The sequence below is a fragment of the Phytophthora sojae genome (genome assembly GCF_000149755.1).
Source record: "Phytophthora sojae unplaced genomic scaffold PHYSOscaffold_16, whole genome shotgun sequence".
NCBI classification, from domain to species: Eukaryota; Oomycota; class Peronosporomycetes; order Peronosporales; family Peronosporaceae; genus Phytophthora; species Phytophthora sojae.
In genome coordinates, this window is record NW_009258130.1 from 599,336 (window position 1) to 626,449 (window position 27,114).

Here is a 27,114-nt window from a genome sequence, read left to right on the forward strand (position 1 = left end):
TCCGTGATGATGAAGAATGTCAGAAGTAACCATGCTGCAATCGGATTGCAGGGGCCGCGAAGCCTATGCTCACTCAAAGTGAGTGGTACTACTGCATGTCCTGCCTCGTCGAATGCAACCACCCAACTAAATACAACTGCGTAGTAATAGATGCAATAAGGTAGCTTTGGACCATCATGATCTGCGGGTGGACTATATACATACCTTACGCTTCCAGCAGCTTACATGTGCATGCATTAGTACTGCTAACAAGGATACAACGGTGCTTGTTGAGTAGATTCAAAGCTGTTGGAGTATCTCAACTCGCTGGTACTGTGATATTTACGAGTAGATTTTACCTTGTCGCCATAGCGTAGCAAATCGATTTTTACGGATGACCACCGTAGAGTATCGAGCGGTTAGGATGGGTTGTGGATACATGTAGGTAGCGGAGCTGGTAGAATAGCGCTCACTTTCCTTTTGGTAAAGCCACTGAAAAGGCCCGGCAGGGGCCGAAACGTGTCTAACACGCGACCAACAAGGACTGTCATTTCATCTACCTTACCCTGTTTCAAGAAAAACTAAATAACAATTCGGTAGGTAGAACCTACTGTTAATTTTCAATGATAGTCCACAAGATGAAAATGTTTTGCATGGTTCATCTTGTCCGGGGTACCGTATTCGAAGCGCGGTGTGCATCACACTATGGGTCATAGAGGAGTTTTTCTCTGGTAGTGGATGCGCCAAACCGGTATCTAACAAAGATATGTTGTCGAACAGGGATACTACTCGAACTATATCGATTAATTTTCTCTCCATTTGTTTCCAAGATCGCCATCGCTATCGATAGCTTTTCAATACATGGCCTCGCTTCTAGGGAACTTCTTCACCAACCATTGCGCGATGTGCGCATCATGCGACTCCGAGAAACTCTCCAGACTCGCCAGCGCCGCTTCACGGGAAGCGCGACCTAGGTGATTCGGATAGTGAATATACACGAACAGCAGCGCCTCAAACCTGTTGGGGTTTTCCACGGGGTTCTCCACGTTCCGCGGCTCAAACATCGGAAACTGACGTCGTAACCTGCTGCCTCTTCGACGGCTGTGGCCGAGCAACCCTCGGATCGATGCTCATGTAGCCATTTCACCACGTTCAAATGGCCCTTAGCTGCCGCACCGTTCATCGCGTCTTCTGTACAGCCAGCACCCGTGTTCTCATGGAGCCAGACCAATACGTCCATGTGGTCATTGTACGCAGCAATATTCATTGCCTTGAAAGAACAGCGAGCTTGCGTGTTCTCGTGTAGCCATTTCACTATTTCCAAGTGGCCACTTCCAGCAGCACTGTCGATAACACGGCTCGTGCAGGCTCCAGGTAGTTGGGTTCCAAGCCATTTCACGACCTCGACGTGGCCGTTGGCTGCAGCGATTTCCATTGCCTCCGAAGCGTTCGCAGAAAACCTCGCGGGCAGATTCGTGTGGACGCATTTCACCACCTCCAGGTGCCCATGTTCTGCTGCGTTTGTCAACGTGTTGGCTGAAGACTGCGGGGAGCCCTCCAATCCGTTTGCACACAGCCACTTGATGGTGTCGAGACTGCCGTTCCAGGCGACGTACATCATCGCATCACTCAGAGGCCACACTGCACTCATCGGCATCGTCGCGTGCTTGACTCCGCCCGCGTCGTAGTAATGCACCGGCAATCATATTTTCCGGGAGTTCCTTTAGTCCAATGCGGTGAAGATACTCCATCACTTCCACGTGCCCTCCCCTTGCAGCCGCAGACATGAGGTCCACGAAGTCAGGATATCGAAGCAGAACCGAGCAAGCTTCGCGCCCCAGCCAGTGCTCCATCTGCCACTTGAAGATGTTCAGGTCTCCGCGGCGACACGACTCGTTAAGCGCACTTTTCCACACGTTCAACCACGCTTTGTGGTCCTTCGGAAGGGTAGAATGGAGCTGCACCATTTTCTGCATAAGAGACGCACTCTGCAGCTTCATCACGGCTGGGAACGCGTGCACAGCACAGTCCGGGTCAGCAGCAAACTGTAGGATCGCGTCGACTCGTTCGGGAGTTGGGTCCTCTTGGGCTTGTCCTCCATGAAGCAGGAAGTCCACGAGATCCGCATCTTCCAGTCTCAACGCTCTGTCGACTCGTGTCGCGATCTCTTGATCCTCCTGCGTGTGAAGTCCCCGCTCGCACAGCCACTGAACTGCTGCATACTGCTTCTTGGAGAGAGCGTCCTTGACACTGCGGCCGCCCCAGCAGACCCGTCCTCCAGCGTCCCTCTCGGAGTCAACCTGTTGACCGCTCTGAACACTTCCACCGGTACTTTCCTTGCCATCGAGGGCCAACAGGAACTCCAGCACGTTCAAATGTCCACCTGCAGCTGCCGCTTCGTCCACTTCGACCGCCGTTTGTCCACATGGAAAATGGTCCATCAGCCACTTGATCATTGTCAAGTTCCCACGACTTGACGCAATCTTTAGGGCGTGATGTAACTGGTAATTACGATAGTGGGGATCCAACCGCAAGAAGTTGCAGAACGTCCATCTCGGAGATCTGGCGTCCACAGAGGTGCAGCTATGACGCCACAGCCATTCCATCAGCGGGATCGACTCGGGACCGACACGCGTCTTGGAGCGACAGGTTGGGGGAAGGCCCGAGAAAGTCGCAGATGAGCACCCCGAGGTTCAGTAGAGCACCGGCATTTGCCTGGTGGCGCAGCACGAACGCCACACTGGGCAATGGAATGGTCCCCATCGAAAATGTATTTTGTAAATGTACCAATATAGGGGTACACTAATAGGGAAATCCCGCATCAGAACATCACATACTCTGTCCCACGAAAGTACTTATATAAGTATGGTTAGTTAGGTTTTTTGTGTACCACACAACGAATGTCATTGATCATTTGACGTTGGTTAGGGCAAAATTTGATTTTTGCCCAATGATAGCACACTTGACTAGAAAAACCTCGTTGATTTTGACAAGCTGTAATTGGCTCACCAAGCTAACATTGGCAATAGCAACTCATCCTGAAATTTCGATGAATTATCACTAATTTTTGATAGAATTACGAAAAAAAACCTACGGAGGACTAAAAAAAAAAGCGTTGTGCCTCCTTCAGTTCTCCTGCCTCTAAGCTTCATGATAAGGCCTCACATGGCCAAAAATCTTGAGTAAAAGCGAAGATAAAGCACAATTTCGAAATCATCATACAGAGAAGTAAGAAATTTGGTTTTACTTAGTAACCAATTTTCTTTAGTGCTTCGAATATGACAAGGCTTCTCAGCTACGTAGCCATGCACGTCTTGTGTCTCTACAGTATTTTTATGTCAATTCGACGCCTCACCGCCTAGAAGGATATTTCATGTTGTACAACGTTCTATACGAGGTGTAAAACTTCTCGCCGACGTCATTCTTCGCTGCATCCAGCCACTTGTAGACGATTTCCGGCCTCACCTTCTGACGGTACATCCACCCGATCGTCAACGCATCCAGTGTACTCAGGGCGATCTTCTCCGTGCTTGGGGCCTTGGTCGCTTCCAGGAGCATCTTGGCCAGAGCTTCGTCACTGTGGTACATCTTCAGAATTTGCGCCACGTTCACGATCTCCTTGGGGTTCGCCTCCTTGTAGAAGGTGATGTACTTGAGCCACATCGCCAGCACGGGGCTCTCGAACGCCTTATCCGCCGCCTCGTTGAGCTTCAGTAATTTAAAAACTCGGGCCGGATTTCTCTTCTTTTTCAACCAGGTCTCCATCAGTTCGGACTGCAACTGCTTGGCAACACTGGCCGAAGTCGGGGACTTCTCGGCGTCCAGCACCATCTTGGCCATCTTTTCGCCTGAGAAGTTCTCCAGCAACGCCGTCATCGCCGGCTGTCTCTTCTTGGGGTACATTTCGTTGAAGTCGTCCGTGTACTTCATCCAGGCAATGAAGAGCGGATTTTCGAGTAACTTGTCGTCCGCCTCCTTAAATTTGAGCATGGTAAAGATCTGCGAAGGCGTCCTCTCATGCCTGAGCATCACCTGCGTCAGCTCGACCTGCGCCCTCACTGCGAGGTGCTCCGTGGCCGGGACCGTCTTGGCTTTGATGAGCATCGCGACCATGGATTCTTCGTCATAATACCCGAAAGCCGGCAGCAAGGAGGCCTTTTTACCAGGGTTCGCCTTGTCGAAGTAGTCGATGTACTTGGCCCACGTGAGCATCTGAGGCTGCAGGAACGGCTCCACAGTCACGTCGTCCAGCTTCAGCAGGTTGAAAACTTCTTTTGGGGTCTTCTGGTGCTCCAGCCAGCGATAAATCTGCTCGATTTCCAGTCTTTTGGCGATCTTCGCTGTCCCCGGGACCTTCTTCGCGGCTTGGATCATCCTGGCGAGGTCGTCGTCGGCATAGTGAGTGGTCAGTGTCGTGACCAGACTGGTCTGCTTCTTTGGGAATTTCTTGTTGAAAGCCTTCATGTAGGTGATCCATTCGTCCAATTTTGGGTTGGCCAGGATATTGCTCTCTTTCATGTGAAGAGAGAGCAGCTTGAATATGTCGTCGGCAGTGTCCCCTTTCTCGAGCCAGTCGTCGATCTGTTTCGTATTGATGGTGATACCCCTCTCTTCGGCATCGGTTGGCAACTCGTGAAGTCTCAGGAGCCTAGCAGGGTACGGGACTGTGATGGGGCCTACAGATTCCGCTGTTGCTGTTGAGGAGGCAGTGGCTATTACAGCGGCAAACAGCAGAAGAAAGCTATGAAGACGCATCTTCGGACCCGGTCCTGCTGCCTCTTTGAGGTCCGAGTGGCGGAGGGTAAATTGAGAAGTGCAGGTCCATGCTTCGAACAGCAAATCCGAGGGCTGATCATGGCCAAGATGCCTTCACGGAGGGGTTAACCGGATGTCGCCGCGATGAACAGCTGACGCTTGGAAGGGTTACTCTGTAGACAGAGCCTGCTAGCAGGGCTAGCCTACAGAACCAAACAGAGTGACTCTGTGCGTGGTAGAGACTAGACAAATACCCATCACAAGAAAACAGATGCAAAGTGCTGATAACATCTCGGCCAGGCGCGGTGTCTAGGAAAAAAATATCGGGTTGCAGCGCTCGCGTTCGCTCGCTCGCACAGACACGCCCCCGCCTAATCGGCGGATGTTGGTGGTCAGTGAATGCACTGAGTGAGCCTCGCGCTCGCGTTCGCTCGCCCTCGTCCGTATTCAGCCTCATGTAGTTTATTCATGCTAATACTTTGTCTAAACGGTTCTGTAAGGGCAAGTTTACACGCAACGCTTGCGCTTACGCCCTCTTGCCTCCATAATTGCTCAAATAGTACAAACAAACACTCGCTGATCCATCTACAAGCTAGCTATGCTCTACCTTTTAAGTTACCGCAGGCGGCGTGAAGCTTGGCGCACCAGGGAAGCGAGGTGTTGGGCGCAGCGAACGGCGGAGGCCCTGCCGCGGAGCATTGAGCGGTAGGCGGCGTTTTCGGAAATGAGCAACTCAAGCCACTCGGCCTCGAAAATGATACTTGGTACTTATGTAGTAGACAGGTGGGATATGCTAGCCATTCTCGGATGTGTTTTTGGCGAACATAGCCATCCTCTCAGTATTGTGCTAGCAGCCACTATCTAGCAGTGTTGGTTTGTAGCTTGTGGTTGAGGGGGCAAATTCCGAAGTGAGATTAAATGTTATCGTCTCTCAAACTACTCTCTAGTCTTCCCCTCCTGCTTTCCTTCTTGTTCTCCTTGTGCTCGTTGGTGCCTCTCATCAGACGGAGTACTCCCGGTTTCCGCTTGACTTGATCTCAGTATATATGGGTCTCCCTGACCAGTCATTGGTGTACCCAGAGCCCGGCTGCCGCCGGCTCTCCTCTTGCCGTCGGATCCTCCGAGTCATCGGCGGATGTGTCCACGCGTTCTCCTCGTCCATGTGCATCTATTGGCGGCGCCCCCGAAGACTCATGAACACTCCCACTCGCCGCTAATGCTGCACGACCGTCCCGATGATTCCGCTTGCGCTGATTAGGTACTGGAGCCTCTTCGTCTCCAACGCCTTGGTTAGCATGTCCGCGAGCTGGTCTTGCGTCGGCACGTAGTTGACAACGATGAGTCCTCGGGACACATTCTCGCGGATGAAGTGATGCTTGATCTCCACGTGCTTGGTCCTCGCGTTGTAGCCAGCGTTGCTTGCGAGAGCGATCGCGCCCTGGTTGTCCTCCCATACTTGGGTAGCTCCCACTTGCTCGTGACCCATGTCATTGAGCATGACGCGGGTCCACAGCACCTCCTGCGTCCACAGGCTCAGCGCCATGTACTCGGCCTCCGCCGAGCTGAACGCCACCGTGCGCTGGTACTTCGACTTGAAGACCACCGGCGCCCCACTAATCATCACCATGATGCCCGACACCGAGCGTCGGTCGTCGAGATTGCTGCCCCAGTCGGCGTCGGTGTACGCCGTCACCTCGACCTTCTTCGCGTTCCCATTGTAGGCGATGCCGATGTCTCGGGTGCTCTTCAGGTACCTGAGCACGCGGATGGCAGCCTTCCAGTGCTGCTGCCCAGGGTTCTCGAGGAAGCGCGACAACTGGGTCACGATGTACGCCACATCAGGTCTGGTGCACGTTGTAATGTACAGCAAACAGCCAATGAGGGCTCGGTAGGGCTTCGCCTGCATTTCCTCACGTTCCTTCTGAGTCATCGGCGACTGAGTCTTCGCCAACTTCATGCCCGACTCGCACGGGTTCACCACCACCTTGGCGTCCTGCTGGTTGAACCGCTTCACCACATCATCAATGTATCGAGTCTGCTTGATCATGAGAGTCTTCGCCGATGAGTCATGGTCGATCTCCATACCGAGAATGAACTTGGCCTCGCCCAACTCCTTCATCTTAAACGCATTCTTGAGCGCCACCTTGACTTCCTGGATCTTGCTGCTCGTCTTGGCTGCGATGATCATATCGTCCACGTACAGGCAGACGTACACGAACCTGCCCTTCTCGCCATTGACGTATACGCACTGGTCACCGCCGCAGCTCCGAAATCCGATGCCCACGAAGACTCGGTGGATGGTCTTATGCCAGGCATTTGCCGCCTGCTTCAGACCATAGATCGCCTTCTGCAGCCGACACATCATGTTCTTCGCGTTGATGATTCCGTAGGGTACCTCCATGTAGACGCGCTCCACCAGCCCGCTGTTGAGAAAGGTGGTGTCCGCATCCAGCTGCTCGGTGATGTACGCCTCGGCCACCACAACCGACAACACCACTCGGATCGAGTTCATGTTGGCCACGGGCGAGTACGTCTCGAAGAAGTCCACGCCATACTTCTTCTTAAACCCTTTCGCCACCAGGCGGGCCTTATACCTGATGACTCGGCGGTGCTTGTCTCGTTTCTTTGCGAACACCCAGCGACAACCGATCGGTCGAGCACTCGGTGTCCGACGGACCAGCGTCCATGACCCGTTGTCCGCGTGTGCCTTGAGCTCCGCATTCATTGCCTTCACCCACTCCGACGACTCATCGCTCTGCATGGCCTGCTGATACGTGGTGGGTGCGTCATTGGCATCGCCGACGTCTGCGGCGTAGGCCAGCACCGCCTCAGTCAATAGGCTGTCTTCGTCCACCCTGGGTCGCTTTGGAGACGGTGGCCAGAAGTGATCATCGTTGTCCGAGTCATCGGGACCATCTTCTTTCGACTCCTCACCGTCTGCGGAACCATATCCAAGTAGTAGTACCGGTTCTCGGGCGCGCCGGGTCCGTTCCGGCTCGGGGTGGAAGACCATGTCATCATTCAATACCGGTCTCGCGAGTCGTCGGTACGTTGTCAGCTCCTGCATGGATGGCTCCGACGTCTCCACCTCATGTATCTCCGTGTCCTCGACGGTCTCTTCCACTGATTCCATCGGCTCGTCGGCGGCAGGTCGTTGTATCTCCTCGGGCAGTGCCGCATCCTCGGCATCTTCCGTCAACTCAATGATCGGCGAGTTCTCGCTGGGCACCATGTCGTAGATGCCGTTCACCTCGCGCTCGTCCAGCTTCACCGACCTGGACACCTTCACCGTGTTCGACTCCAAGTCGTAAACTCGGTAGCCTTTTTGAGTCGTCGGCGTACCCAAGAAACATACATTTGAAGCTCTTCGGCTCCAACTTGGTGCGTCGCGACTTGTCGACATGGGCGTAACCAATCGACCCGAAGACTCGAAGATGGTCCAGCCGAGGCTTCGACTTGAACGTCAACTCGTACGGAGTCTTGGTCGGGTGCATGCTGTTCGTCGACCGGTTGATCAGGTAGACAGCAGTGCTGACCGCCTCTGCCCACCATATCGAAGCCACGCCCTTGTAGTGTAGCATGCTTCGAGCCTTCTCCATGATCGTGCGGTTCATCCGCTCCGCCACGCCATTCTGCTGGGGGCTATACGGGACCGTCTTCTGATGCATAATCCCATTCACCCGGCAGATCTCAGTCATCGGCGTGTTCACGAACTCAGTGCCGTTGTCCGAGCGCAGGCATTTAATGCGCTGCCCCCACTGGTTCTCGTACAGCTTCATGAACGACTTGAACTTGGTCGCGACCTCGCTCTTCTTGGTCAAGAAGTACGCCACGACGTGTCGCGAGTAGTCGTCGACAAATGTGAGCACATACCTCGCTCCGCCCTTGGACTTCGTCTTCATAGGACTCATCACGTCCGTATGAACGTGTTCCAGCGGTCGAGTCGTCGCCGACGTCGACCGCGACGGGAAATGTGCGACCGTCTGCTTGCCCTTCATGCATCCTCCGCACAGGGTCTTCGTCTGCTGTTGAGTCGTCGGGAACCCGTCCGTTGCCTCGCGGGTCTTTGCCATAGCGTCTCCGTTCAAGTGTCCCATACGAGCGTGCCATTGCTCCCACTTCCCGTCGACTCCCGAGTACTCGGTGTAATACACCATGTCCTGCTGGCAGTCCAGCAAGTACGCCTTGTCGACCTTCTTCCCCGAAGCGATCGCCTTCGTCTTGTCCCAGATGACGCACGACTTCCGCTGGAACTCGACACTCATGCCGCGTTCAGCCACCCTCCCAACCGACAGTAGTCGCCGGTCGAGTCCGGGGATGTGGAGCACCTCCACCATCTTGATGCGCTTGCCGTCGATGCCCGTTAGGCGCACCGACCCTTTCCCTGCCACGCGGATCTCCTTCCCGTCCGCGATTGTCACATACATGTCCGCCGACGACTCGTTGTACTCGAACAAGTCATCGCGGTGAGGCGTCATGTGAGCCGTCGCCCCACTATCGATCAGCCAACCCGCTGATGGATTCTCCGCCACAGCGAACACCGAGTCTTCGGCGGTGTCTCCATTTGCCTTTTCCGGGCAGTCCCGCTTTATGTGTCCCACTTGGTCACAGTTGAAGCACTTGCCCTTGAAGCCACCGACCTTTCGCCCGCCGTTGCGCTTGCGGCCGAATGCCTTGCCGCCCTTGCCGAACTTCCCGTTCTGGCCCCTACCTCCGAACGAGGTAGCCTTCAACGCGCGCTCCGTGGTCTCCTTCTTCTCCTGCCGCTCGTACTCCTTGAGCAGCTTCTCCTTCACCTCGATGAGGGTCACGTCCTTCGAGTTCTCGACGATGGATGCGATCAACTCGCACTCCGCCGGCAAGCTGCTCAGCAGGATGACGAGTTGTCGGGAGTCATCGAGGGGCTCTCCAAGCGTCTGAACGCCCACGATGAGCTCGTCGAACTTGTCCAGGTGCTTCGCCATCGTCGCACCGTCCTCCATCTTGAACTCGTGGAGCCGACGAGTCATCGTGACCCGATTATGCATCGTCGTCCGGTTGTAGAACTCGCGTAGAGTATTCCAGGCTTGGATAGCCGACGTCGCCGACCGAATCTTCGTGTGGTCTTCCACAGCCACGCCTTGAGCGATCACCGAGCGCCTTCATGTCGTTGAGCATCCAGGCCTCCGTCATCTCCGTCGGGTCCTTCACCACTTGGACGTGCGCCAGCAGCCCCTTCCTCGCGAGCGTCATACCCATCGCGAACTCCCAGTGGAAGTAATTGTCACTTCCGAGGATGACTTCGGCCTTCTTGCTGGACGTCGTCATGTCGGTCGTCGGGGAGGGCTTGAGTTTGTTGCGGCTGTTAACCTGTTGGTTTGTAGCTTGTGGTTGAGGGGGCAAATTCCGAAGTGAGATTAAATGTTATCGTCTCTCAAACTACTCTCTAGTCTTCCCCTCCTGCTTTCCTTCTTGTTCTCCTTGTGCTCGTTGGTGCCTCTCATCAGACGGAGTACTCCCGGTTTCCGCTTGACTTGATCTCAGTATATATGGGTCTCCCTGACCAGTCATTGGTGTACCCAGAGCCCGGCTGCCGCCGGCTCTCCTCTTGCCGTCGGATCCTCCGAGTCATCGGCGGATGTGTCCACACGTTCTCCTCGTCCATGTACATCTATTGGCGGCGCTCCCGAAGACTCATGAACAAGCAGGCTCTGACAACTGAAAAAGCGCACTCTTTGTCTTACCTGAGAATAATTTCGCTTCAAGGCACAGTAGCATAACGTGCAATGCTCAAGAGATCGAATTTGTTCCTGTAAAATTGTAATAAATTTCTTTACTGAACGCAACGAATCGTCTCGAAGGGTGTGCATTGGGTGTTGCATGACCAGTTTTCTACTGTATTTTCTTGTTTTCCAGTGTCTGTCGATGCCTTTGACAGCTTTTAGATTCTCAATTTTCCCGCCTCCTTCGAATCGTAACCTACAACTGCGCTACTATCTATCGCGTGCCCTATCGATTGTGCTAGAGAATACTCCTCACTGCTACTTCAAAATGATTCACTGTGGCTTATTAAATAAGTACCTTGTAGTCAACGGCAAAAGGTGTAAAATAGCCTCAGCTGCGACCGCGTTATCCCTTCCTATAATTATTCGTTAGAAGAAGCCCATGTTCATCATTTGTGAGTTCATCAAGTCGCTCACATCAAGGTTTGAGTCATGGACTCTCTTGACGACGCGAGACAGCAACTTCACGTCTTCAGGCGTCGAATTCGCAAGCTTTCGATAACTTTCCAGCCGGAGCTTCGTGGCCATTACTCTTTAGAGCGTATTCGCAAGCTCTTAGCCTACAGCAAAACTACGCCGCTGTCCTGGACGGTCATCGTCACTCTGGCCTCACCCTTCCCGTGCCTGATCATTCTCGTATCAATCGACGCTGTCCCGCTGGCTTCACCCAGAGATGGCTCTAGTGCAAATTATTTGTTCTGGATACGGGATTTCGTCACGATCGCCCTCATGACGCGTGTGATCCTCGAAGAGTTCCGAGTCACTGTGCCAGCTCTACATATCACGTCGACTCCAGTGAGTGTGATGCCGATTATCTCGAGTGGAGGAGCTGTGGTGTTCATGATAGCGATGGCGAGCGTCATTGGCTTTCCTCTTCCTTTCGCTCTGGTGGTGGGGATCAACATCTGGTTCTTAGTGCTGGTTGCGTGCTTCGTGGGGTTCTTCGGACGAGTTTTAAATCAAAACCGAGTGCTGTTAAAGGAGCTGATAAGGGCGATCATAGTGCTCATCTGCCAAGTGTTGCTGACCTTCGTATACCCAGCGTACCTGTACGGATTTATCAGCGTCAGCACAGATAACCAGAAGTTCTACGTCATGCTGCTCCCCATCATCAAAATCGCTGCGAGGAACTGGATCAGCTACTGTCTAGGCAACAACTACGACCTGATCCCTCAGGTCATGATCATCAACGTGGACGTGTTCAACGCGCTGTACGTGTCCAGCTCGATGGAGAACTCGCACTCGAGCACGACGGTGGTGCAGATGGTCGCGTTGGATATTCTCCTCGGGCTTGTATCCTTGTCGGACATTCGGCACCTCAGTAACGCGATCCTTTTCCTACGTCGGAAAATCCCCGGTGACCACCCTCTGAAGACCGCAAGCTTCGTTGAGATCGCTCTGAAAATCATCGACGAAGATCCGAGAGCGAGATCCAGACTTTCACTGCTTCGTTACGGTCCATTGGCAAAGTCGACGACGTCTCTAAGCGTCGTTAATCTTAAGACTTTAGGTGCCCTTCGACAAGTGGACATACCATCACGAGACCGGAAGGTGATTCCGGTCGGGCCTCCACGCCATTCCCTCCCTATGGCTCGACCTGTACAAAAGGTGAAAAGTCTCTCGTTGGAGCTCATTCCAACCGAGACGCCTTTGATGAGGATTTTCTCCAACAAGGAGCGCCAGTGGTTTCTGGAGAGAAGTGCAAGGACGCTCTTTACGACGGAGTTTGTGATCCTGGTGCTGTATACGAAGGTCATCATCCCGCTGATCTTTTGTGCGTTGCATTCGTGATTCTTTGAATTCGCATAAATTATTTAGTGACATGTTTTGTGTGTTTCGGACAGGCATATACACTGCGGGGATGTTCTTGTTACCCAACCACGACTACTATCCGCTGCTGCAGTCCTACGATGGTGATGAAATGGCGAACAATCTTGGCCGCGTTGTTGCGTTCGGGTCCATTGAGCTGCTTCTGATGCTGGTGATGGGGTACGCTATTCAGCAAATGCTGGGGATATCGGTGATGCACTTGCTCTCCTTTGTGCTGGATCGGAGCTGGCACATGGTTCAATCGAACTTGTTTTTGTGGATTTGCTATACGATCCAAAACTCACTGGAGCACAACGGTACGAGTTTGTGGGGGGAACCTTGGCTGGTTCTACCGCAATTCTCACTTTCCGATACTCTGCTTTCATCTCTTTGAGTGATCAGGTGCAGACTTTAGCTTCAAGTTTTCTTGGCTTACCAGTTCCTCTGGAGGATAAACTACACTTCTTGAGGACGAAGTTAATCGATCCTGTCGCGGGTCAATCTTCTCTTGAGTTGATACCCGACGAACGGGTTACTGAGCGTACGTCTTGGCAAGGAAGTCGCGGCAGTGCTGCTGTCCAATGCGCTGGCGAGTATGGCGAGATAATTCCCCAAACACGATGGTCGTCTGATCAAAACGGCAGTTAGTGTAAGCGCTAGAGCTTTAACACTGCGCATGAATGTATGGGTCTGCCTTACGAGGGGGGATAGCAAGCTGGCTGTAGCGTAAAAGTGAACGATCTTCCGAATAAACGCCATATAGCTGAATTGACCCAGTTAGAACAATTCGTCAGCTGAATGAACCCTGCCTGCAACAAGTTTCGGCCAGCAACAGGTCAGCGTACCAGTTATCCAAGACGCGTCCACATGCTGCCATCTCCGCGGAAGACGTGGCAGGGCTGTTGCATCAATGCGTTTCATGACGAAGGCCACAGCCAGTAGATAGAAGAAGCCTGACGATAAACCCTCGCCACAATGCCGTACCAGAAAGCGCGACTGCAGCAGCAGAGCCCGACGCCCATGTGGAAGCCGGAGTGGATTATTGCGACGAAAACGGCAGGAACCAGCGCTACCGTCGCGACCACAGCCTAAAAAGCAATGCAAACATGAGTACATTTGAGATCGTAACCAATCACTACGGTGGTGACCTCACCCATGGATGCATTCGTTGCTGGAGTCTTGGGAAAAAGTGAAGGCCCGACAGAAGTAGCAGAGCCAGGTGGGGCAGGAACAGCAACACAGCACGTCCAATGGTGTCGTCGTGACTCAAATGCGAAGCGAACACCCAGACACATGTGGACACGCTTATCTAGTTCAGTACAGGGATTAACTCAGTTAACTCAGCATGGATCTTACAAAGAACGCTAAGCAGTAGAAAGAGGCTTGCCAGAGTTGTACGTAGAGGTCCAAGCATAAGCTGTCGGGTGCGCTGGACGGATGCGCTTCCTCGTCGCTCGGGGTTCCGCCCCAGCATCTCGGCAAGACGCTCTCGGATCGGGTGACAGACACCAAGCTTCAGTTCCAGACCCTTTTTTCTTATTTGATAGCTGGCTGCAACGTCTGTATGGATGGACTAACTTTCGCGGAGCCACTACGACTAGTCGATCTCCGATTGAATACACTCGCTACCTACAGCATAAAATATGGCACTGGACAAACGCTAACTGGAGAGTGATGCATGGCTGAGCGCTCCTCCAAACTCACGTAGGAAGAACTTGAACAGCAGCGCTGCTCGGACTTGTAGGACTAACTCGAAGAGCTCCCCAATGGTGCGTGACATGATGTGAAACTCGTATTTATCGGCTTACTTAAGTAAACGACAAGAAATACTCCGCACGGTACCGAGAATTTACAAGAAGCCCGCATTAATATTCTGGAGACAAGCATTTTAATTCCTGAAAAGGTTTGCCAACAACACGCAAATACATTCATCCAGCATTTGACCGTAAAGCATTGAAAAATGGCGAGACTCGTTAGAAGACTGACAGGCCCTGCTCCTTGAACCAAATGGCAATGCCACTATCAAGCCTCAAACTCGACCGGGTTTTGCGAGCGAAGTTAGCAGTGAGAAGACTTGGATAGTGGTCGCGCAGGAACAGCAGCACATCGAAAACGTTGAGCAACCGGCTTGATATCTTGACTTCAGCTGGGGCGAACTGCGGGTAGTGAGCGCGTAACCAATAGACCACTCGCAAATGGCCCTTACCTAGCGCGTTTTCAATCGCTGCAGCCGTTGTTCCCTCCGCTCGATTCACGTGTAGCCATTTCAGAACTTCTTAATGCCCATTTTCAGCCGCCCCCACCATCGCCCATCGCCCTCGTAGTACACCCTTCGGATCGATTCGAGTGGAGCCACTTTACGGTCTCTAAATGTCCATTAGCAGCTGCGCAGTCCATCGCAGCCTTCGACACCCCTCCGGTCGACAAAGGTGTAGCCACTTTACAACTTCTAGACACCCGTTAGCTGCTTCATTCATGACATCGGATGGACGCCATAGCGCACGCAGCTCGGTGTATTGTCCGTTTTGCTGACGCGACAATAGAGGGTTTCAGAAGCACGGTATTTCTATTACATCACCTTGACCCGCACGGATCGCGACTCCCATGACTGCGAAGAAGGTAGCCCGGTTCGGAATCTTGCGTCCAACCTCATGCTCCAATAACCACGAGAGAGTGACACAATCCCCAAACTGGAGGTGAGAAGCAGCTCCACTGTACTCCAAAAGACACTTCCCAGGAGGGAGCAAGTTCTCAGCTAGCGCGATGTCACCTTAGCTCAGAGCTACGTCGATAAGCTTGTCTACCGCAAAGTCAGGCCGATAGAGTTGGTGATCATAAACGTCTCGATGCCGAAATTACACGGCGTCCCCCCAATTTACTTTGCTTTTTGGAGCAGATAACCCTCTGGCTATCAGCACCGCTCTCGTTACATGTATCGGCCGTATCTCCTTTGTCTTGCTGCCCAGAATCGCGCTCCAGACGAAATTGAAGAAAGCGCACGTGGCCACTTTCGGATGCTACTTGCTCGACCTCCCTCGATACATTGCAACCCGGAAAACGGGCAAAAAGCCATTCACCTACAGTCCAATCGTAGCAACACACAGTGAATTGACGAATATCCAGCGATAGTAGTGTGGCTCCGCTAGGACGAAGTTGGTCAGCCTCCAGTCTGGACTGTTATCGTTGACGCACCAGTCCCATATCCAATTCAGCAGTGCGGTCGATCCAAACGCACACGCGCGAGGAATCGACAAATTTGGTGCTGGTCCCAAAAAGTTCATGATCAGAGGCCCAATCTCCGGCAGGTCTCTATCGCCGAGCTGCTGCCGCACCGCGAGGCCCACACACAGCAGCGTAAAAGGCATCTTCGTTTTTTTTAATAACGACTGGAGCCGATGAAGTCGACTTCCGCGTGTATTTCCATCAGTCTCCTGCGGGGTGGCTACTGTAGTGATGATCGATGGACCCATCCTTGGCAATGCTGGAAAAGGTATTTGAATGAAATTTGAAGATGCGATTGATGCTTGGGCATTCTTCTCGGGCTTGTATCTTTATCTGGCATTAGGTATCTTACAAAATGACCGATACCGTGAAAAACGAGCGGCATCACACAGCTTTCATGAGACCAACGACCCACGCCGACTATCATACAACACGCACCTCAGCGTGCGTGTGTGGTTGCGGTACGAATTGCGGCGCCTATCGTGAAAATGAATATTACCGCGTAAAAATATGAATAACCGCTTAAAGCACGGGAAGAAATGTGTTCACCTTGCATTTAGAGAAATGCAACGAAGTGGGAGTAACGAGTTCAGTACTGTTGTTGCTGCATTCGGCAAAGCCTTTTACTGGCATGGACGCTTCGGGTTTTCGTGCTCCTCATCCGCTGCTCGTTTCTTGTTGACCCCCGTAGGAGACTGGTGAGAAATCTTCGTTGACTGATCAGGCACCGGCGCAATGTTGCACTTGTTCCTCAGCGCCAGCTCACTTGGTATTATACCCGATATTTGTTCCAGCTGCTCGTCATCGGGCACGATCATTACCCCTCCTCCCCATAGCATGACACTGAGTACCCAAGCTCAAGTCGCCAGAGTTCTTGGCTTCACATTCAGACGTTATCAATTGCGTCAATACTTTCGCGACACTCTCCGTGACAACAGGAACATTTTGTGCTTTGACCGCAAGATCCCAAGGCCGCAACGAGTGAACACACAATGCCATTGCTGTAGAACAAGGCGTTGCTGGCACTTCAGACTCCTTTGACTCCCCCTCTAGCGGTACAACTTGGCTTGACTCATTTTCCTCACAAATAAAGAAAGTATCCGGGTTTTCCGTTGGTAGTGACGCCGACTCCTCCAGATTCATGTAGACGCAAATGATATCACACAGAGCTTTACCATGCAGTGGGCTGCCCTTCGAAAACACATGCATGGGGTGCATATCTTCCACCACGCACCCTGGAAAATTATTTCCACGCACCTTCGCCCCCTCCACTTGAATCAAAATGAACGACACTTTCTCACCATTAAACATCGGGACAAGCAGCTCCGCACCCCCTTCATCACCCGAGAAGATTCCAGCAGCTCGTCGGCCCAACAAAACCCACAAAAGAACTTCAGTGGGCTCGTCGTACATCTGCACAAAGTGGCAGAACCCGCACTTCCAGCCTTCCCATTTCGCCTGCCATGCTTTGAACGTCGTTTTTCGGATTGTTTCGGCTGCGGAAGCCAGCGTGGATTTCAACAAAGGCGCTTGTGTGCCACCTCCTAGAGCTTGCACGAACAAGTTCACAGCCACAAATTGGCCTCGGAACGGGAACTCGATATTGTCGTTTTCTGCCACTACACACGCATCCACCGCCAGTAACAGTACAATTCGAGCCACCATTTCATCGATGCTTCCCAACTCGAGATGGTTTTGCTCCAGGAGTTTCACGAATTCAGGGAGAATATCGTCCTATGCTTGGTCGTCTCTCACGTGCCATAACCTTGCTGCACCTAACGCCAGAATCGGGTCCGAGGTATAGCCACTCCGCTGGTGGTTACCGTTCTAGCCCACGAACGATAGAGTAGCCATTAAGTTCGAAACGAAGTACGGCGCGAGCGTTGAGGTGGATCGAAACTGCGCCCCCAATCGACACAACATTGAAGCTACGCCGAAATGGTTATAGCATGTGAATCCACCGCTTCCCGCTAGCAACTTGATCGATGCCAGTGAAACCATTTTCTCCATTGAACGATACACAACTCTAGCCGTAGAGGAGTTCCTTTCCTTGCGAATGGCCAGCCTCGCGTAAAGTGAACTCCCCCATAGCGGACGCCCCATAGCGGACGCCCCATTGACAGCAACGACTTCATAGATTCTCCTTCATCGTCTTGGGCTACGACACGCTTGTACGCAGCAATCTCATTGTCAGCCAGGTCCAACTCGGTGCAATAACGTTTCCAGTAGACGTCCAGATTATGAGTGAGGGCGAAGGGTGGCAGCACCTTTCGATGCGCGTCTGCTGATGGAGGTGGGGTTAACCCTGCGACTTCCAAATCTCTGTCCACGAACACCACGAGAAGGCCACCCTCTGGATTCGACTTGCGAATGAACTCATTAGCTTCGATAGCGGCCTTGCGCAAAAGCCACGTGTAGTCCGCCCCACTTAAGTGCCAATTAACCACCCCACTGGCTGAGTCCACAGCTAAGACCGGTAGCGTTTTTATCAGTTCAGGGGCAGTTCAGTTCAGGTTCAGGTCATGCACAAAAGCTTAGCCACATGATTGCTATAACACGACTGTCAAAAGATAATCGCGAACACGAGGCACGCATGGTTTCTAAGAAAGATATATCTGGCGGCAATGGGTCAGGTTACCTCTACTGTACAAGTAACTACACTACACTTGCAGGTTGGCTCTAGGACGAGTACGATAAGTACACAGCTCCACTATAGGCTGTCATAGTCGAGCAACAGCACCAACAACACGGTATGCCCTGCATCGCGTCGCTCATGTAGAGACTCAGCATCGTTATCGTCTATCAGCACCTAGAATCATCATGGTAAGCCCAGTACAACGCTTGAGTACAGGTTCAGCCGATTTGTTGACACGGCACAAACACCGTGTACTTTAGTCAGCCCTTCGATCAATTGCGAACACCTGTAACTGCACCAACACGGTACACACGCCGTGTTCGCTTTGTATACCGTTTGAGTACAGGCTCAATGAATCGGTCAACAGCACATCACTCGTGAGGTCACCACAAGTATTTAAGTAATGCACATGCTACGTGGGTCGCAGCACTCAGCTGAGCAGACAACACGGCCGCCACCGCTCGCTCAGGGGTCAAGTTACAGCAACCCGGTACGGCAGCACGTCACAGAAGTGGCATGCTGTCAAGTGCGGCTTTTGAGCAACAGCACTGCCACCATGAAGTCGCCGTACGATGCACGATACTCTAGCGCAAGCTAGCATGTTGCTGCTAACAGCAACTGTGAGGCAGTCGTGCGCGGTCATACCAGCTCAGCACACTGAATCACTTTTTTACAGCGCTCAGCATCGGCACCATGGTCGATATGCGCGGCACAGTCATTCAAAACCCGGCTATATACGCGCTATCCCCCCCAACCAGTGGGTCAAGACAAATTGATGGAGCACTGCATTGGCATTTGCAGCTTCCGTAAAGCTAAAGAAGAAGTAAGGTGAGCCGTATGCAGCTACCGAGTGAAACGCTATTAGTGGCGATGATAACACCTTCTTAATGTAGAGTGTGAGCAGGAGTGCAGATGAAACCATGCGCGGGCTTCGTGTCCAAGTGCAACCAAGTACTAACTATCAAGTACTAACTATCAGCACCACGGACGCTAATAATACCTGGACAAAGAGATAACTCGTTTCGACTAATAATTTATAATGGAATGTGTAGCAGCAGCGAACATACGCACCCCGCAGAACATTTTCTTGCAACCCGCCCACCAGATCCAGGGGCTACATGTAGTCTTTCGCAACCCTGCTCATTTTCAATCCTAAATGAACTATTGGTTGCCCTCTGTGATACAGTAGATGCTAAGGACTGCATAATTACACCGTGTAATTACACCGTGTCATGTGTGATTGATTACCTTGATGAATTTTTCCAGGCGGGGAACCATCCGAAGATATGAGCATGTGTTGTTAACATGACCTAGGCTGAACTGAGCTGCCGATGAACTGTTTTGCGCTCTTCCCTAAGACCACGACCTTCTTGGTCGGTTGACTGGCTGGGATCTTCAATTCTTTAATCATGCTGAGCTTTTCTTCAATAGTAATGTCTGCGTTGGCGCTTGTGAACACTTCAATCCATTCGTGGCCCACTGTCGACCAGTTTGCCAGTGCATAGTAATAAATTCGTTTCAGATGCGAGGTGAGGAAGTTGTCGTACTGACTAAACAGCCACTCCCGAAGCCGGTACGTTGTCGCTGGGAATTCCCATGATTTAATAACACGCGTGCACGTGTACAACACTCGAATGCCAACGTCATGCCGGCAAGTCTCCTTCGCGAGTTGGTACAGCAATTGGCTCTTCCCGGAGCCCGAGCTCTGAATAATTGCTACACAAGGTGTGATACCATCGGGGACTTTCTGGTACGTCTCCCAGCACCGCTGCAAGAAGGCGAGAAACTTATCACGAGCGTCCGCAATATTTTCCAATTCGTCAAATCTGTACTGGCCCTTTTCCTCCAGCTTCGGTTTTAGCTGGTCCACTGCCTCCTTTGCAACTCTTTGAGCAAGGTTTTCGTCAGCGTAGTAGGCAACTTCGATCCGAGGCCGCAATAGAGCGCGCAGTCCACCTGGTCCAGTCCTATATGCGATACCTTCGGCTTGGTACTTAGTCAGATTGAGCAGCTTTTTGAAACGATGGCTGGGGCTCTCCTGCTTCAGCACTTCGAACACAACGTCGTCGAGTTACCCCCACATGGTCTTCTTGCCACAGGGACTATCTTGTAATGAAATGAAGGGGAAGTTTCTTGAGCTTAGACTCGACTTGATGGACGGTATTGAGAGATGGCTTCGGATGGAACCGATGTCACGGCCAGTTGTCAATGGACCCCTTCCTCGGAGTCACAATCCGTTGCATGTGTCGCGGTCCTCCTCCGTTAGGGTCGAGTACTTTGGCCAACAAAGAGTAGACGCGTAGCTTGCTGGTAAGACGCTAGAAGAAAGGAAGGCAATCTCGTAAAAATGCAAAGGGTTTCTTGCTTTCAACGAGGAGAATTCACGACTGAATCCTTCACCACATCATACGCGGCCGACGGCTACCCCGCCGACCCGCTTCCTTTCCTACTGCAACCACTTGGGGACGCCACACCTCCCGTGCACGAGCTTCCTGGCGTCCATGACACCCGTCCTTGGCGGCTGGCGACCGAACGTTCCGCGCCCAGCCCGCCATCTCGCGTCATCTTTGCCTTGAAGAGTGGGATAACCACTCACACTTGATATGCTAGCCCGTCCTTCCCATGCTCCTCTTGAAGTCGCGCCTCTTCCTGCTCTAACGCGCCTTCGAGCATCGTCAGGAAACCTGTCAGTTGAGGTCTCAGACGTGACCCGTGACACATGGGTCCTTCCCGTCAGACGAAAAATCGCCCACTCAGCAGCCCTCTCGCTGGCCAAGCAGCTCCAGCGCCACACTCGTCAGCGTGAGAGCCATCGGCGTCTGTGTCTTGGCTTGTTAAGGCTTACTCGATCTCTGATTGGCTGGGGCATATCAACTTCAACTCCTCAATATAATAGCCAATCAGATCACTCCATGTTTCAAACAAAATGCGCGAGAAAAAATTCACTCGCTTCAATCGATTGACGGATGCAATGTCCACCGCCTTCGAGCTCAAGGTCGTGGCGCTTGTCCTGCACCCGCACGCAGCCGTCACCGCTCTTGCTCACATTGGGCCCCTCATCTCCTCGTTCCTCGGTCCACCTTCATGTTTGCCACTGTGTGAAGCCTGCTCTTTCGGCTCCGTCCAATTGCTGGACTGGATATGGACTTCCAGCTGCACTTCCGTCCTCGTGGTCTCTGTGCAATTAATTACCTTCGGTCCGAGCCGCTGTACAGTCAGTGGCAGTTCCGAGAGGGACTGCAGGTCGCCGCCGATCGTGGAGATGTGGCGATGGTCCAGTGGTTCTTCGAGCGCTTCTCCGGTCTGGAGGTGCCTTCGGAGGTGGTGGCGAGAGCTGCGGGCAAGGGCCATCTGCCGGTGCTGGGTTTTCTGCTGAAGCACGACGAAGGACGTGACTGCCGGCACGAACAGGTGGGAGTGGAGCTGGAGAAGGATTCGTGGACGGACAGCGTGCCGGTGATGCCCAAGGACTGGAGTGGACCAGCCACGTTGTGAGGTGGGGAGGCCACGCCTCTCGCGAGGCGGTACGCGGCAAGCACTTTGACATCGTTCGGTGGCTGGATGAACACACCCCGCATACAAACGGGGAGGATGAGCTGAACAATATCATCTTTGCCGCTGCTAATGGAGGTTCTGCCGAGTTTGCAGCGTCGCTGGTACCTGCAGGTAAGAGTCTGGTAAATTATCTGCATCCGACTACGCAGTCGGACGGGGTTCAATGGCTGCTGGACAACAACTTTATCAAGAAGTACCAGAGCAAATCGGCAGCCACGATTTACACGCTAGCGCAAGAAGGGATGATGCAGCAAGTTGACAGACTCCATGCTGAAGTGGATGGCGGAGCACCGAACGGGGCGCGCAGTGCTGGACCGAGTTAAAGATCCAATGGTCTTCAACCTTGGCCACGTTCTCGAGAACGCAACCAAAGGAGGTCACATAGAACTACCCGAGTGTCTCTTCTAGCCCCAGACCTTATTCTGTATTCTACAAAATAAGCATTAGACTTGATTAAAGTATACTTCAAAACCTGTCAAAGATTTGCTGTTGGAAGCCCTTTCGCATCTTGCGGTCAAGCGCTGGGTACATTGTGCACAGAACAGCTACGAAAGTGAACAAAACATGCTCAATGTATCCACCATATGCCGAAATGGCGAGCTTCTATTGGCCGTGGCGAGCGTAGAGCACGCTCAAAACCTGCTACATGGTAATACCTTGCAAGGCTGCTAAGGCAGCATACTTCGGCTCCAGCCACCCATCTTCGGCACGTCGCGATAAACGCGGAGGAAGAAATCGTCCTGTTCCTAACTGACGTAGTGAGGAGGAACTGGGCGAATTCTTCCTTGTGCTTGACATTAGCGTATCATTAGGTTTCTTTAGCCCACCTAACAAGCTTGTTACGATTGTCTCTCTAACAACACCAGGGAGCTTGCATGCTCAATAGCCCGTAATGACACGCACTACACACGGTTCCTCTTGTACGAAACAGGACAATATATGATATTCATGCCAACGTCTACTTCTTCCTTTACATGCGCACGCTCTTCAATGTTCGCGCCAGCCGTGGGTCATCTTCGCCATTTTGGCAGCCTCCGCTTTCCTCTGTAGCCTCCGGCACTGCTGCTCCATTCCTGCCGCTTTCATCGGTAGCCTCCGTCGTAGCCTTTGTCCATTCTTCTGTAATCTCCGGTGTAACCTCAGCACGCGGAGAGCTTCTTCTGTAGCATCCGTCGTAGCATCTACCGCTTCTTATGTAGTCTCCGGTGTAGCCACACCATGAGGGGCGCTTCTTCTGTAGCCTCTTGAGTAGCCACTGCATCAGCTACAATATAGCGGTAGACCCGGCTGTAGCCGGCTTCGTAGGAACCGATGAGGTTGTGCGCTGACTCCGCAATCGATCTGCCATTCGGGCCACACGCGAGAGCTCATAGCGTCGTCTGGGTCAGATCACCAGGTCTGGTAATCAACATCGCAACGTAGAATCAATATACCACTAGTACAATGTTACAGAGCAAAGTACACGCTCTCGCTTACCCGTAGATCACAATGGCGCTCATCATGATCGTCTTCGGCCATGGTCCTTGGCCACTTGGGCGCGCTCGACGGGCCCCAACAAAGCTTGCATTGCGACGTCTTGAACAGCGCAGTTTCGGAATGAAGGAAAGTACGAGTGGCTGACACGCGGCGGTTTTAGGCTTCCACCCGAATTTTCAAACCTGTTGGTGGTTTATACTCGTCCGTCTATTACCGCGGAATAAACCCCGTTTATCTTCCCATCGCTAATCTAACAGGAAGATGTGCACAATACGGGCTATACAAACATCCATATGCGAAGTTCGAAAGAGAGGACAAGTTTGCTGGATATTATGTCCTGTGACAACGCTTATTCTGTAGGATACAGAATACGGGGTTAGAGGGGTTAAGCTTGGATTGCCCGACGAAGACGCCAGTACACTGGTGGACGCAGCTGGTGGAGGCCACCTGGAGTGCGTTAAGTGGATGCTCGAGCACGCTCCACCTTACGGTGATCAGCATTACGCTACTTCGGCAGTTGACTCAGCTGCGAGGAATGGGCATCTACACATTCTAGAGTTTTTCCATGAGTTGAGCGAGTCCGAAATCTCTGGACGTGTTTCCAATGGCTGACTCAAAACGAAGGCGCACACAGCATGCAATCAATTGGTGGTGCCGAGCGTCTTCCAGTTCGGCGTTCAAGGAGGCTGCGGATAAAGAACACCTCGATGTCGTTAAATGGATCCATGCGCACCACTTCGAGGAGAGGTGGGAAATTGATTTGGACACACCCGCGCTGAATGGGCACTTGGAGGTCGTAAAATGGCTGCACTCAAACACGAAAGTCAAGTGCTCGACGCGCGCAATGAATAGTGCTGCCTTGAAGGGCCACCTGCAGGTGTGCAATGGCTACATGCGATCCGATCGGAGGGATGCACGGCCAACGCGATCAAGTACGCAGTCGACAATGGCCATTTGCGGGTTGCAAGATGGCTCCACTCGCACTACCCGCAGCATATCCCCAAGGAGCACAACCGGTAGTGGATATATCCGGCAAATACGTTCGACATGGTGCTGTTCCTCCAAGCAAACATCCCCACGCTCTTCACTTTAGAGTTTGGGCGCGGCACAAAGAGCGATCTTTTGTACGAGAAGAAGAGGGGAGGAGATTTTCTCATCGCTGACCCAGGACGTCCAACAGAAAGACACCAGCTTGTAATGTGGCCTCTCATGGGCTAAAGACGCAATTCTTCGCGCTCTGTTCCACAGACATCGGCGACACCAGGTCGAAATGATCGAAGTACGCGAAGAAAAACAGCAATGCTAAAAAAATGTAAAAAGTGGAAATGTCAGCGTATACAACAAAATGGCTACATTGAAGTTGATTAACGAATGAGAGCGCTCGAACCTGCATACATCCCTGTCATTCGTCAACTCGCCAAGAACCTCACAGACCCCCCCTCCATGGCGGTACAACTGACGTCTGTGTCTCTGGTGCTGCACCACCGACTCCACTCGGACGAGCTGGGGCCGCTCGTCTCGGGGTTCCTGGGGCCCTCCCCCACGCTGTCCCTAAGTGCCGCGTGCACCTTCCGCTCTACCCAGCTGCTGGACTGGATCTGGGGCCTCAGCTGCGGCCCCCAGGAGCGCAAACCGCCTGGCTGGAGCCTCTGCAACTTCCTGCGGTCTGAGCAGTGCTACAACTACTGGCAGCTCTGGAAGTGCCTCAAGTTCGTGGCGGAGACGGGCGACATGGAGCTGCTGCGGTGGATTTTCCGCCACTTCTCGGGCTGTGCAGTGGTGGTGGAGGTGGTGCAGATAGCCGCCCACCACGGGTGTCTTGAAGTTCTTGAGTTCTTGTTGCAGCACGATACTGCTCGATACTGGAAGCGGCAGTGGGTGGAGATGCCCGCAGAGAACAAAGACGACGTCTGGCACGAGAGCACCCCTGTGCTGCCCAAGGGGTGGAACGGACCGGGGCTTCTGGTCGACTGGGGCGGCAAGAGTCTGCTGCTTGCGGTCTTGAACGACCACCGAAATGTGGCTCGCTGGCTCGTTGAGAACGCGCCTCACCACCACAGTGAACAAGAGATCAAGGCCGTCATCGAAGCTGCTCTGACCTAGGGCGACATGGAGCTGGCGGAGCTCTTGGTCCCAATCGGCAAGAACCTGCTGGACTTTGCGACGTTTAGTCCGCAGCTCGAAGTGATTGAGATGCTGCTGGACTCTGGGTACCTTCGACAGGACCGGGAGTGTGCTGCATATTCGCTATGTGAGCTGGCGTCTGAGGGACGTCTTGACCTGATGCAGAGGATCATGATGCTGTACTCGCCGCCACCGCCGACGAGTGATTTTAACTGGTTCAGGCCCTGGTACCGAGCTGTCCGGAATGCAATCACGGCCGGAGATCTTCCGATGCTGAAGTGGCTGGTCAAGCACCCAACTGGACAAGACCTTTGCGTGATATTCAACACTCACCAACAGGATTATCTGAATAACTTTTTCGCTCTGGCAGCGCAGGCAGGCAACCTGGAGATGGTGGAGTATCTATTCCAGAACGGAGGATATGGTCAAATTGAAGGCGCACTGTTCCAAGCCGCTGACCAAGGCCACTTGGAGGTTGCCAAGTGGCTGCTTCGGAACTTCTCGTTCAATAACCCTGAATCCGTCGACAAGGTGGTTAACACTGCTGCAAGCGCAGGTCGAGTGGAGATCTTGCAGTTTCTCCATGGCGTTAATGTGGACAAGTTCGCTGGGTTGTGGTCGCATGGTGCGATGGATGTGGCCGCTGTTGAAGGCCACTTGGCGGTTGTGCAGTGGCTGCACGAGAATCGCTCCGAAGGGTGCTCAACGAAGGCCATGGGCGATGCTGCTGCAAACGGACATCTCGCTGTGGTGAATGGGAAGTTTCCGGCAGAGCGCAGCGATGACGGAAGCGCGCTTTTCGGGTTCGATCGGAATGAAGTGTATGTGCATGCTGGAGTCCAAGGGCAACTTCAACGTAGACGTCAGGGGGTTTCCCGACAAGAATCTCGAGTTGCTGAATGACAAGAAACCCCCGAGGCGGTTGAGTCCGCGGCGTCGCAAGCGGCCTCGTCGACGCAGTCAGTTTTGTCCTCTTCATCCCACAGCCGGTCGCTGGTAACCAACCGTGGGTGCAAGGTTCTGATGCGGTAGTTGTCGGCGAAGTCGTGTAGGTAGAGCTGCTCATTTAGACTTTCGCTCCGTCAGCGCGAAGGGCTACGGGCGACAAGTTCAAGTGCGCGCAGGCCTCGAACACCTCAGGCAGCGCGTAGCCAATTTTCACCCACCACATCACACTCTGGGGCAGCCTCCTCGAGCCTTGCTACGCAAGCCACTCGAAGGCAAGCCTCATTTAACGAAGAATGAGCAGCTCTGTTTTCCCCCATATGCCTTCTTGAAGAGAGAGAGGAAAATGGCTATATCAGAACCGCTCGGAAAGGTGCACAGCTGCTGCCATGGATGAAGCTGCTTCTCATGGCTATCGTGATGTCGTGAAATGGCTCCACACGAACACGAAGGCTCCATGCACAACGAAAGCGATGGATGGAGCTGCGAAGAACGGTCATCTGGACGTGGTCAAGTGGCTGTTTGAGCACGCTCAGAGGGATGCACTTGTTGGTGCCATCGAGAACAGTCACGTCAAGGTGGTCTGGTGGCTGAAGCATCATCTTCCGCAGCTCATGCCGCCAAAGCAACAGTACTGGATCCAAGCTCCGAATCAGTTCGACATGATTTTCCTGCTAGGCAAGTTTTACCCCGTGTTTTTCGACCTGGGCAGCCCCAGGCGCCCTATCGTGGGTATTCACTCGGAGGCCAACGACGCGTATATCCTCAGCTGGCTGCAGCAAACGTTCCCCTTGGTGAACCTTTGCAGCCTGCAACACCCGATGGCATAGTTATGAGATGGCAAACCTCGCT

General features: G+C 52.9%; 9 protein-coding genes across 9 annotated transcripts; 4 read left to right on the plus strand and 5 right to left on the minus strand.

Annotated features, from left to right (window-relative positions):
* Positions 1–1,063: 1,063 nt before the first annotated feature.
* PHYSODRAFT_403148 (hypothetical protein) lies at positions 1,064–1,414 on the minus strand (the record flags this gene model as incomplete). Its single annotated transcript, XM_009540818.1, has 1 exon — positions 1,064–1,414. A coding segment is annotated over one exon (351 nt), but the record flags the coding sequence as incomplete, so codon positions are not given.
* A 190-nt stretch (positions 1,415–1,604) lies between these two features.
* On the minus strand, positions 1,605–2,435 carry PHYSODRAFT_307816 (hypothetical protein; the record flags this gene model as incomplete). Its single annotated transcript, XM_009540819.1, has 1 exon — positions 1,605–2,435. The coding sequence occupies one exon, from the start codon at positions 2,433–2,435 to the stop codon at positions 1,605–1,607; it is 831 nt and encodes a 276-aa protein (XP_009539114.1).
* Positions 2,436–3,330: 895 nt separating this feature from the next.
* PHYSODRAFT_289236 (hypothetical protein) lies at positions 3,331–4,734 on the minus strand (the record flags this gene model as incomplete). Its single annotated transcript, XM_009540820.1, has 1 exon — positions 3,331–4,734. One exon carries the CDS (start codon positions 4,732–4,734, stop codon positions 3,331–3,333), a length of 1,404 nt encoding a protein of 467 aa, XP_009539115.1.
* Positions 4,735–10,928: 6,194 nt separating this feature from the next.
* PHYSODRAFT_533572 (hypothetical protein) lies at positions 10,929–11,216 on the plus strand (the record flags this gene model as incomplete). Its single annotated transcript, XM_009540821.1, has 1 exon — positions 10,929–11,216. A coding segment is annotated over one exon (288 nt), but the record flags the coding sequence as incomplete, so codon positions are not given.
* Positions 11,217–11,336: 120 nt separating this feature from the next.
* PHYSODRAFT_534000 (hypothetical protein) lies at positions 11,337–12,699 on the plus strand (the record flags this gene model as incomplete). The annotated part of the gene is made up of 3 exons (XM_009540822.1): positions 11,337–11,965; positions 12,155–12,270; positions 12,341–12,699. 3 exons carry the CDS (start codon positions 11,337–11,339, stop codon positions 12,697–12,699), a joined length of 1,104 nt encoding a protein of 367 aa, XP_009539117.1.
* A 694-nt stretch (positions 12,700–13,393) lies between these two features.
* Positions 13,394–14,085, minus strand: PHYSODRAFT_307817 (hypothetical protein; the record flags this gene model as incomplete). The annotated part of the gene is made up of 3 exons (XM_009540823.1): positions 13,394–13,614; positions 13,662–13,865; positions 14,010–14,085. The coding sequence occupies 3 exons, from the start codon at positions 14,083–14,085 to the stop codon at positions 13,394–13,396; spliced, it is 501 nt and encodes a 166-aa protein (XP_009539118.1).
* Positions 14,086–16,150: 2,065 nt separating this feature from the next.
* Positions 16,151–20,717, minus strand: PHYSODRAFT_342379 (hypothetical protein; the record flags this gene model as incomplete). The annotated part of the gene is made up of 6 exons (XM_009540824.1): positions 16,151–16,370; positions 16,657–16,718; positions 16,785–17,146; positions 17,638–17,923; positions 19,529–20,211; positions 20,597–20,717. The coding sequence occupies 6 exons, from the start codon at positions 20,715–20,717 to the stop codon at positions 16,151–16,153; spliced, it is 1,734 nt and encodes a 577-aa protein (XP_009539119.1).
* Positions 20,718–21,303: 586 nt separating this feature from the next.
* On the plus strand, positions 21,304–21,657 carry PHYSODRAFT_261889 (hypothetical protein; the record flags this gene model as incomplete). Its single annotated transcript, XM_009540825.1, has 1 exon — positions 21,304–21,657. The coding sequence occupies one exon, from the start codon at positions 21,304–21,306 to the stop codon at positions 21,655–21,657; it is 354 nt and encodes a 117-aa protein (XP_009539120.1).
* A 50-nt stretch (positions 21,658–21,707) lies between these two features.
* On the plus strand, positions 21,708–27,092 carry PHYSODRAFT_533699 (hypothetical protein; the record flags this gene model as incomplete). Its single annotated transcript, XM_009540826.1, has 3 exons — positions 21,708–21,865; positions 25,365–26,015; positions 26,636–27,092. Coding segments are annotated over 3 exons (1,266 nt in total), but the record flags the coding sequence as incomplete, so codon positions are not given.
* Positions 27,093–27,114: the final 22 nt, after the last annotated feature.